General features: G+C 43.4%; 1 protein-coding gene across 3 annotated transcripts in view; it reads right to left on the bottom strand.

Annotated features, from left to right (window-relative positions):
• PSD3 (pleckstrin and Sec7 domain containing 3) overlaps positions 1-12113 on the bottom strand; it is a 535098-nt gene that overhangs the window by 280232 nt on the left and 242753 nt on the right. For all 3 annotated transcript variants that reach the window (XM_053916640.2, XM_053916638.1, XM_053916639.2), the window contains one exon: positions 1628-2711. In XM_053916640.2, coding sequence (XP_053772615.1) covers positions 1628-2711 — 1084 coding nt within the window. The remainder of the gene's footprint in view (positions 1-1627; positions 2712-12113) is intronic.

The raw sequence follows: 12113 nt of genomic DNA, 5'->3' as shown, positions 1-12113 counted from the left end.
ACTCTCCCCAGCTCCTTAATGCTCCAGTCACGCTGGTGGAGTGTCAAATCTTCAGACTCGTCAAACTTCACACAACTCCTGGCAATCCAGCAGCCCTCCTTGGTACACGCTGTTCCCTCTGCCTGGAACAGTCTTTCTGCCTGGAACAGTCTTCCTGCCCGTTCTCAGCCTGGCTAACTCATAGTCACTCCTCAAGCCTTCACCTACCAATCATTTCCAAAGAGAGGCCCTGCCCAAGTCATCAAATGAATTAGCCTCTCCTGCATTCAAATGATTATTTCTAGTATGTCCCTCCTTTTCCTTCATGGAACCTAGCACAATTTATGATCCTATAATTGTCAATGTGTTTCTGTGGTCAGTGTTTATCTGCAGCAGTGAACTGCATGAAGGCAGGGGCATGGGCCATGTCTATTTTAAACATCCCTTTACGGCCAGCATCTAGCAGCGTCAAGGACACAGAAGACAGTCAAGGAATACTGGTGGAAGAAAAAGAAGAGAAGGAGAGAAGGAGAGAAGGAGGGAAGGAGGAAAGGAGAAATGAATAAATAATCTACACAACAGCAAAAGTACATATTCCAGTGGGGATCTAATTACTGCGCCACGTCCCACACACACACCAGGCAGCTTTGGAGGGAAGTCTGGAGGTTTTGTGTGTTGGGGGGCCGGGCAGGAGGGTGGGGAGGAGGAGCCCTGACAGCCATCCTAAAGGAGCAGCCCTCCGTGGATTTGTTAATTAATTATAAGAGGAAAAGGCATCTCCTTATACGAACCCAACGAACAAGGAGCCCTTGAGCCTTGACACTGATGTTCTCCCATAAAAACTATGAAACGTGGCGTCAGGAAGACAGAGGGAAGAAGATGGTACAAATCTGAAAGGATACAACAAAGGGCGGCCAAAAGGAGCACTGTGCGGTCAGACGCTGAAGAGTGAAGAGAGATGGGTCACGCCTTCCACTCACCCGGGCTGTGCGCTGGTGTGGGTGTGATGTCAGAAATGAATGGAAAGGCCAGGAAATATCACATCATGCTCAGTTTACTTGTCAGGGACATAATCCAAACATACTGTTCCTGTGAGAAGGGACTCCCATGTGAATGCCACGGAACAACGGAATTATACAGTCTGCTGCTGACCTCTGGACCGCCTCTCTACCCCTCAACACTGAGTCAGCCCGAACCCTGTGTTCATACATGTATGTGGGCTGGGTGTAGGCACTGGTGTCGCACCAGAAAAACATGCCAAAGTTAGGATGTAATGACTACAGGCTATGTCAAGGGTCCAAATCTTTTCATATTATGAAAGATAACTGTGGGAGTTGTAGTTACCCTAATATTGGAAAACCTGAAGCCTGTCAAATATAACACAATGTCAGAAGTGGAGTCTCATAGTTTCGGGTTCACCGTCTCTCCACCGTTCTGCTTCCCTGGCCTGTGGCTAATGGACAACATTGTAACAAGGTCACCTGAATAGCTCAGACACATAGACGGAATCTAGCTTACAGTCACTTCTCTTCCGTTCTATGATAAAAAGGACCCAGGATACTGTGAGTTGAGCTGTCACTGCCCAGCAAGGTAACAGTTTCCTAGTATGCGTCCCAGGCATCACAAACGCAGGGCTACGGGTGCTTACCTCTCCTTGTCTCTCTCTAGGTCAGGTCTCTTCTCAAGATGTTCTTTGTTTTCCTTTAGGAAGACTTCATCCTCTCCACTCTCAACAAGAGGCACAGGGGAAAATGTCCCGGACCTAGAGGCGGGCCTCCCTGAGGGACCTCTCCAGGTTTCGCCCCCACCACTCTGAGTGACACCGGCTGAATTGTACAAACCAGCAGAGGAGAGAATGTGGCTTGGCACTTTGGAAAGCCCCTTGCCTTCAGGAGAGGTAGATTTTGTCTCCAAATCCACAGGTTGCCGCGTATCTCTTTTCTCCCCTCCTGTCCACAATACGTCCACCCCTTCAAATTCCACGTGTTTGACCCGGCCTGGGCGGCCTGTGGAGCTGCCTCGATCACATCCCCCCAGGTGCTCTCTCCCCAGATCAGACCTCCACTCTCGCAAAACACCCACACTGCCCACAGAGTTGTAGGGCACTGCTGGGCTCCCCACGGAGGCCGCTGGACAAGCTGGCTCCTGCACACGGACAGCCCCTTTCCTCCCAGGATTCGCCTGAGTCTCTGCAGCTAATAGCACTGTCAGATCCCTCTGGATGCTCAAGTGAAAATGGTCCTCCGTCGTAACTTCGGCTGAGAGAGGTATATAAGGTGGTTTTTCTTGGCCAGCGGGGAACAGTGTGCTGCTGGCTCTCTGTGTTTGATGACTGGCAGCGCCTGGCTCTCTTTCCACCCGCTGAACCGGAAAACGAGAAACAGCATCTCTGTCCAGTACCGTCGTCGCCTGTAGTGTTCCTGAAGCTATTCTGGCTTCCGTCTCTTTCAGAGCTGAAATCAAAGAGTCTAGGGGCTGTAAACATTGCTCCGTGGGGTGGCTGTGAGAGGGCGCCTCTCCAGCACCTTTTGGTCCTGCTGTAACACTGTTGAGCCCGGAGCGGGGGCCAGCCAGAAGCTGGACGCCCTCCTGCCCCTGCGGGCAGCATGGCAGAGACTCTGCATCAAACTCAAGAGAGGTTCTTAGGCCTTCTCCACTTTCCTCCATGGTCCCATATTCTGGAAATTCATTGGTGACATTCGGTGGGAGTAAAGTGCTTCCTCCATGATCACCTGTGAGTAGAACAGAATGGACACATGACTTGCTTTGAACAGCAGGTTCCAATGTGCATTAATGAATCTCCACACCTATTAGGCACCCAATAGTCTGTATTTGGTTCTTTTGCTGTCTCCTTCTGCTCGCCACTTCTTAGAAACTTGCCAGTGGTTGCTTCCACTTAGCTTACATGAGGGTCATCGCCCAGGTCTGGGAGAGAAGGAGACAGTCTAATGACACAGGCCATATTCAACCCGGCCTCTGACAAAGTCCCACACAGGCAACTCAGTTGCTGCCTATGCAAAAAGAGATTCAAATAAGGATACCTATCACTTTCCAAATACCATTCATGGAACAGCAACTAAAATATTTATATTGGGCATAACAACAATAGCCTTATGGTCCAGCCAATAAAATCTGTGCAGTGCAATCTCTGAGATGGAGCCTCAGAAAAAAGACGTGAGCTATTTAAAGTCAGTAAATATTTTTTCAGCAGGAAGCCTCCCTGTTTCACTGTTTGATTTCTGTGGGGAGGAGGGAAAGCTTTCAGAACATCCCTGAAAAAAAGAGTGAAGTAAAAATGGAAAAGGAAACCTTTAATATGTTGAGAAAAATTTCTGGGATCCCAATGCATAAAATTGAAATGTTTTATTTCATATTTTATGCAGAATCCCATTATATGAAAACAACAATTAATATATATTGAATATACTGGATCAGAAATACATTTTCTTATTCAAATGGCAGTTAGTGAGAACAAGACAGACATTCTCATGAGCAAAAACTTAAATTGGGGTTTACGGTTAACAGTTACAGTCACATTATCCCAGTATCCTATTTCCTTCCGAACTTGGTTCTGGTTACTTTGTATCAAGAAAATCCTAGTACACTAGAAATTGCAGTGCATTTACTTTGACAACTTATGAAACAAGGGCATCTATTATTTTTAAAGCACGGTGAACTACACCCTTCCTTTGGAGTGCAGTATTTGACAAATGCCTGATAATATAATTGGAACAACATGGAAGACTTGATTCCAAGGCATACACAGAATGAGGTAACTTGGAAACATGAGATAACATACATTATCCAGCAACATGCAAAATGCGATGAACAGCAATACATCTGAGAGTATATACTGTTTCATATTCCATTTTTTAAATAATCTGAAATAGGTTTTTAACATTCAATTTGAATCAAGTGTTCGTGGAATCCAAGAAACAGTTCTCTGTGACGGCAGTATTTAAAATACTTCCATGAGACAGAGCCAAGAAGGCTTGCTGGAATCTGAAAAGGAAGCACCTTTTCAAACTCTGATTTTCAAAAGGAAGACAGTGAAAAACAATAAAGGTACCTCTTCCTTTTACTGTGTTCGCTTTTTAAGATTCAGTGGTTTTTAATATACTCACAAATTGTGCAGCCATCACCACTAATTCCAAAAGTGTTCATCACCACCTCCCCCCGCAAAAAACACATATCCATTAGCTGTCACTCCCCACTGCCCTGTCTTCTCAGTCACTGGTTACTGCCAATCCACTTTCTGTCTCCATTGATTTGCATATTCAGAACATTTCACAGAAATGGAGTCGCACAATGTGGCATTTTGTGTCTGTCTTTTTTCACTACACAATGTTTTTTTGTTCTTTTCTGTTTTGTTTTTAGAGAGAGAGAGAAAGGGGAGAAGGAAAAGATAGAGAAACACCCATGTGAGAGAGGTACGTCGATTGGCTGTCTCCCACAGGCACTCCAACCGGGGACTGAACCTGCGACCCAGGCGTCGGCCTGATGGGGAATCCAACCCACAACTTTTCACTTTGTGAATGATGCCCAACCGACTGAGCCACACGGGTCAGGGCAACACGAAGTTTTCAAGACTTACCACACTGGAGCACGTATCGGAACTTCATTCCTTTTTACCGCCAAATAACACTCCATTGTGTGGATTTACCACTTTCTGTAGCCATTCATCAGCTGATAAATATCTGTGTTGTTTCCATCTTTTGGCTATTATGAATAATGAACACTGGTATACAAGTTTTTACACCTACATTTATTTTCAATTCTCTTGGGTATACACCTATGAGTGAAATTCCTGGGTTATGTCTCATGTTTTGAGATACGGCCAGTTTCCCAAAGACGCTCCACCATTTTACATCCCCACCAGCAACATCCGAGGGGCCCATTACTGGCCATCTTTTCCATTACAGCCATCCTAGTGGGTGTGAAACGGTACGTCACTGTGGTTTTCATTTGCATTTGTTCCCCTAGTGACTAAACTTATTCTAAGTATTTTATTCTTTGTGATACTATGACAAGTGGAACTGTTTTTTAATTTCATTTCAGGTTATTCATTGCTACCACATAGAAATAGAACTGGTTACTGTATATAGAACTTATATCCTACAGTCTTGCTGAATTTATTAGCTTACAGTTTGTTGGTAGACTCCTTAAAATTTCCTTCTATATATATGTCATCTGTGAATATAGTGTTGCTTTTTTCTTTCCTATCTGGATACTTTTTATTTCTTCTCGCCTAACTTCCCTAGCTAGACTGTCTAGCAGGATACTGAACAGAAGCATTAAGAGCAGAAATCCTTGTCTTGTGTCTGATCTGAGGAGAAAGCTTTTAATCTTTCAGCACTGAGTATGATGTTAGCTGCGGGTTTTTCACAAATGCCCTGTATCAGGATGAAGAGGGTCCCTTCTACTTCTGGTTTGTCAAGTGCTTTTATAGTGAAAGTGTCGAATTTTATCAAATGCTTTTTCTCTGTTATTTGAAATGGTCATGTGGGTTTAGTCATTTATTCTAGTAACATGATGTATTACATTCACTGATCTTTATATACTGAACCAACTTTGCATTCCTGGAATAAATCCCACTTGGCCATGGTGTGTAATGCTTCTTATATGTTGCTAGACTCAGCTTTCTAGTATTTTTGCATCTATGTTCATAAACAGCATGGGTCTGCAGTTGTATTACCTTTTTCTGGTTTTGGTATTAGGGTGCTGCTGACTTCCCAAAATGAATTGGGAAGTATTCTATATGGCCTTTGTTTACACCTTTTTACTCTTTCTTAAGCTTTTAACAGTTTTTTTCTCCCTTAATCACTGAGGACTTTAATTTCTTTAGCACATTCAAGCTATAAATTTATTTATTTTTTAATTAATTCACCACTTTATTCACTTTAAATGATATAATTACACGGGTTTTCATATTTTCAATGTTATACAACCATCACCACTACCAAATTCCAGCACATTTCCGTCACCCCGCAAAGAAAACCATCGATTACCCGTCAGTCATGACTCTCCCCACCTGCATCCCCTGGCAACCGCTAACCTACTTTTTGTCTCTATGGATTGCCCGTTCTGGCTGTGTCGTGTAAATCAAATCATACACAATGTGCTTTTGGGGCGGGGGTTCTGGCTCCTTTTATTTGGCACACTGTGTTCAAGGTCCTCCATGTTGCAGCCTATGTCAATACTTCACTTCTCTTTATGGCTGAGTCAGAATTTCATTGGACGGCTATACCACATTTTGTTTTTCTGTAAATTTATTGTTAATAAGCAATGAGAGGGAAAAAAATGAACAATGCAAAAACATGTTTTCTTTCTTTAACACAGTTAAATAGCTTTAAGTGATCAGAGAAGTACTTAGTTCATAGTGGGAAATATTTCCTCTGGATTTTATAATGCTTTTCATTATTTCACTACGCTACAGTATACCTTTACAAAAACATGAGGTTTACAGTATAAAAGTCCAAAGGTGGAAGGAATGTAAGAACTCACAGACCTAAGGAAGTTAAGTGAGAAAGCAGGCTCAGAGGAACAGTGTACTCACCAACAGGACACAGGACTCAAAGCCAGAGCCAGTTTACCCCAGCTTGCTCTGCTTGCATCCCGCCCCTCCCCTCCCCCTTTATTGGTGGGGAGATACTCGAGGGTATGTCTTCAATCTTTTCCCTGAAGTTAAACGAATACCTTCAGAAATGGTTGTCCAAAGTCCAGCCTCCCTTTTCCACTTCATCTTATATACCACGATCTGCCTAAAACAAACATCTAGGCTGCTTTCAGGAGTTCCCCTTTGCCTACAGAACAGAGTCGGAAGTCCAAACTCCGTGATCCACGATCCAGCCCCAACCCATCTTTTCCAACCTACTTGCTCTTCCTCTGGCTTGACCCCCTTTTCAAACGCTGTGTTCTTGCTTCTCTAACTGAAGGACGGGGGCAGCACAGGACCACTTCGGAAAGGTGCTCTCCAGTACACACCGAAAAGAAAGTTGACTGTATGCACACTCTGAGCTCTGTACTCCTTTGCCTGTGTACTCCTTTACACTCTTTTCTCCACGTGGCATAATTGTTCCTTCTGTCTCTACAGGATCAGATTATTTTCACCCTTCAACACCCAGTCAAATTCCCTCTTCTGAATTCAGCCTTCCCATAACCACCAGCCTTGCAAGAAGTCACCTCTCCTACGAATGTCAAGAAAACTTTAGCAGAATTATACGTACATTGCATATAGTACATATACTTGAAATAACCATGGTACCTTACATTTTAAAGCTTCAAAAGGCCACAATTTTTAACCTATCATGAAGTGCTTTAATGAAACTGTCCATAGTGACCATTGAAGCCGTATGTAAATTTAACAGTGAAATCCATTCAATGAAATGAAGCAAAGTGCAACGCTGTCATTTAGAAGCCCCCTCTGTCCTAACAGCTTACATTGCCGTCTGGACAACCACCCGGAGACACTGGCACACCGGCTCAAAGAAGACTGGCCACACAGCAGTCAGGAAAAAGGGCCTCAAGAAATTAATTAATCGCTCCAGCCCGCTTTTAATACTCTTCGTTAACATGTAACAACTTCTAAAGGACACAGCAAATGCATCAATTGTGGGAGAATGCTTGTGATGTCTTGATGTAACAACTTGGCAACTGGTCAAAGGAAGGAGATAAAAGGATGAAGGGCAAAAGCAAAGCCCCATACGACAATCAGCTGCTCTACTATTCCAATCAGCCCTCCTGTTCTGACTTTACTGTTCTGCAAGTTTTAGTTACCATTTAACTAAGTAAGGACTGGCACAGACCTGGGGAATAAACATTCCAAGAAGCTGGCCCTGGCTGGTGTGGTTCAGTGGATTGGGTGCCAGCCTGCAAACCAAAGGGTCACTGGTTTGATTCCCAGTCAAGGCACATGGCTGTGTTGTGGGCCAGGTTCCCAGTAGGGGGCGCTCAAGAGGCAATCATGCACTGATGTTTCTCTCTCCCTCCCATCCCCTCTCTAAAAATAAATAAAATCTTAAAAAAAAAAAAAAAAAGCTAAATGACTCAAATTAAGTCAGGACTAGATTCCTGATTTCTCAGGAGTAAATGCCCAGGAAAAACTAGGAGGCCTCTTCATTTCTAAGAACAATACTGTAACGTTACCAAACATAATGAAGAATGAAAAAAGTCTTCTACTTGCAGCTTCTGGATAGAAATAGCCATAAACCCCATGAGATTCTGGGTCAGAGCACCATCACCCACCTCAGCATAACATCTAGTCCTTCCCTGCAAATAAGGCACCTTTGTTAGAAGGCAAGAGAGGTTTATTTTTGCTGTTTGCTCTTCCTGTCAAGACCTGAACTGGCTTTAACAACAAACAAAACTTCCTAAGATCTTAATCCTGACCTTTTTATTTAGAATTTCTGATTTGTTCCTTTATGTTTAAAAATCAGGACTATTTATGTCAGGGTGATTTAAAAAGAAAACAAAACAGATTCTTCTTTTTTAAGGTTTTAGTTCTGCTCCCTTTTAAAACAGGGCCATCCCTTCTGTTAAATGACCATCATTTCCAAAACACATTCATTCAGCAAACATTTATTAATAACCTGCTCTGTATTGAACATAGGGGATTCAAAGCTGAATATTGTCAAGATATGAAAAGTCTGCTTTGCATGTTAGAAAGTTCACCTGCAGCATGTGAAGGAAGCACAGAGGAGAAAGTTCAAGGGTAAGCGGACTCAGGAGTAACAACACGGGCTGCTGGCAGTAGTGCAGGTGAGATGGTGAGTGAGCCAGGACGGAGGTAAAATGGATCGTGCAAAGGTGCAAGAGCTACCCACCCTCCCACTCCAGCTAGTATCCACCCCCACTATCACCCCTATCCCGGTCCTCTCTCACTGCATGTGTGCCCACAGAGCCCCTGCCCAGCCCGTGCCGACTCCTGTGGGCTCTGATGTCTAACTTGCTAGGGCTCTGCCTTGCCCCGTCAGTCTGCAACTGTCACTAATGTAAGAACGCAGCTGAAGACTGAAATAGCTGTTACTCCTCCAGAAAGTCTTACTGAATTAGTCCTGACCAAATTTGGTCTGATATATGTGACAAAGAGATTTGCTAAGAATAAAAAGAAGAACTTTAGCACTTACCTAAATATAACCACACACTAGTAGAATCTGAATTAGTAAGAGTTCATAGCTTTACTGCATTTATTTTTCCCCTTTAAGGAATAAAAATGTAGTATAGAAAATGTGTAGGAGGGAAGGGAGAAGAAAGGAAGAGAGCTCTTCACCCTCACGTGCAACGTATACATTTTTCGGGGTGTCTATTTACATTCCTTCAGGAGTCACCCTCCCCTAACAGGAATCTTACCCATGGCTTTGTGTGCTTGGTCAGACTCCTAACAAATTATTCCCTGTTGTTTAGTAAAAATGCTTTTTCCTATGAGGAACTAAATCCACTGACTTAATTTTTGTTCGTTTGTTTAATATACTGAGAAAAAATAGGATACTTTTGAATGTTAACAGGCCCACGTTAGGAGGGCTTAGGGTTGTTTGTGTACTAGCCAATCATCCACTTCCGGATCACGGGGACAGGACTGTAATACAATAGAATGGACCAGAAAACCTTCTTCAATAGCAACCTAAAAAGCTCTGTACAGCAAAGAAAATGATCAAATGAGAGGCAACATACTGAATGAAAAATATTGTAAATTCTATATCTGATAAGGAGCTAATATCTAAAACACATAAAGAACTCATACAATTCTATATCCAAAAAAGCAAACAATCTGGGCAAAAGATCTGAAGAGGTATTTTTCCAAAGAAGACACCCAGATGGGCAACGAGCACAACTGACCCTTGAACAGCACAGGTTTGGACTGCGCAGTCCGCTCCAAAGCAATTTTTAAAAAAATGAATACTGTAAACGTGTCTTCTCTTCCTCATGATTTTCTTAATAACGTTTTCTTTTCTCTAGCTTACTTTACTGAAAGAAGAGAGTATACAATACATGCACCATGACGCATTAATTGAAGTTTTTGTTTTCGGTAAGGCTTCTGATCAACGGTAGGCTGTTAGAATTGGGGGGGAATCAAAAATTACATGCAGATTTCGATTGTGCAGGTGTCCCGAACCCCCACTTGTTCAAGGGTCAACTGTGAATGAAAAGACGCTCAACATCACTAGTCGTCATCAGAGCCACAATGAGCTGTCACCGCACACCTGTTAGGGTGGCTACTGTCAAACACACAAGAAATGACAAGTGTAGGTGAGGTTGCGCAGAAAGGGGACCCTTGTGCACTGCTGGTGGAAATGTAAGTTAGTGCAGCCACTGTAAAAAATAGTTGGAGGTTCCTCAAAAAATGAAAACTAGAACTACCACATGACCCAGAACTCCTCTTGTGTGTGTATATCCAAAGAAAACGAAAACAGTAACTCCGAAGGATACAGGCACTCCCACGGTCATCGAGGCAGCATTTAGAACAGACAAGATATGAAAGGAACACACGTGTCCGTCGATGGATGAATGGATAAAGGAAACGTGCTATGTTTGTACAAGAGAACATTATAAAATAGGAAATCTTACCACTTGCCACAACATGGATGACCTTGAGGCCGTTATGCTGAGTGAAACAAGGCAGAGAAAGACGAATACCGCACCGTACAATCTCACTCATCTGTGGACTGGAACCCACACGAGCGCACAGACACGCAGAACCCGGTGGTGGGTGCCACAGGCTGAGGGCGGAGCGGGCAAATGGGTGGAGCGTCAAAAGGTACAAATTTCCGGATGTCAAGTAACTAAGTCACAGAAAGGCGATGCGCAGCATGGCGACTGTGACTAATGGTACTGTATGGCATCTCCGAAAGCTGCTAGGAGTAGATCTTCAAAGTCCCCATCACGAGAAAAAAAATTTTATAACTACACACAGTAACAGATGTTAACTAGACTTATTGGGGTGACCATTTCATAGTATAAACAAATATGGAATCATTATGTTGTACACCTGAAACTAATGCAATTTGTATGTGAATTATATCTCAATTTTTTAAAAATTCTTCAGATCATGGAGAAATGAACTTGCTCCATAAGATGGGCTTCAGAAAGAGAGTGCCCTTCTAAGAATAATCCTGTTTGAGGACCAGTAAATGAAATGGATTTTCTTCCACTCTGGCTAGCAAACTCCTTAAAAGAAAGTGGTTGAAGAAAATAATAATAATACTCAGCCCTGACTGGTGTGGCTCAGTTGGCTGGGCATCGTGCCACAAAGTGAAAGGTTGCCAGTTTGCTCCCGGGTCAGGGCACACGCCTCGGCTGCAGGTTCAGTCCACGCTTGGGGCATGTACGAGAGGCAGCTGATCGATGTCTACCTCTCACACATCAATGTTTCCCTCCCTCTCCTCCTCCCTCCCTTCCCCTCTCTCTAAAATGAATAAATAAAATCTTTCAAAAAATAGTATTCCTCACAAGAACTATTTGGCAAGTCTACTACATACTCTGGGTCACAGGAAGCTGAAATGTAGAGCAAGTAAAAAAGTTTATTGTGAGAGATTCTGAGCAACGGGATGCAGGTTTTCCAAGGGAATGTGACGGTCACGTCTACACCTAGAACGTTCAGGAGAACCACAATCATGCACTCTCGCACACACACACTCCCTAGAAATTGGGTCCCACCATTTTTAGGCAAAGGCTAATTTGCTTGTTTTGTTACCATTATAATAGAAACTCTAAAAGGCAAGAACTTTGTCTACTTTCTTCACCATTCGGTCCCCGGAGCCTGGAATAACAATACCAAGCAAAGTGAACATATTTGTTGAATCACTGAATAAGTGGAGAATGTCCTATAATCAACAGGACACCAATTATAGAAACGAAACACACACAAGCTTCCCAAATACAGGCAAAATACCCCATGTCCATGCCACCCAAGTTCTGTCCCTCCTCCCAAGCACAGGCTTGAACAGAATGCTGGAAACCTGGGGGTCCTTCCTAACTTTAGAGTTAGCTAATTCGTCCATCTGCTCAGCGCATTCATTGAACATCAAACCAAAAATGTATCAAGCACTGGGAAACAGGGCAACAAGCAAGGTCAGCATGGCTCTCGCCATCAGGGAGTTTGCAGCCAGCAACTCACTCCATCTGCATCACCTGCCTAC

This window comes from Desmodus rotundus, chromosome 13 (assembly GCF_022682495.2).
Source record: "Desmodus rotundus isolate HL8 chromosome 13, HLdesRot8A.1, whole genome shotgun sequence".
NCBI lineage: Eukaryota > Metazoa > Chordata > Mammalia > Chiroptera > Phyllostomidae > Desmodus > Desmodus rotundus.
The sequence above is the reverse complement of the archived record's forward strand: the minus strand, read 5'-3'. Positions and strand labels throughout refer to the sequence as shown.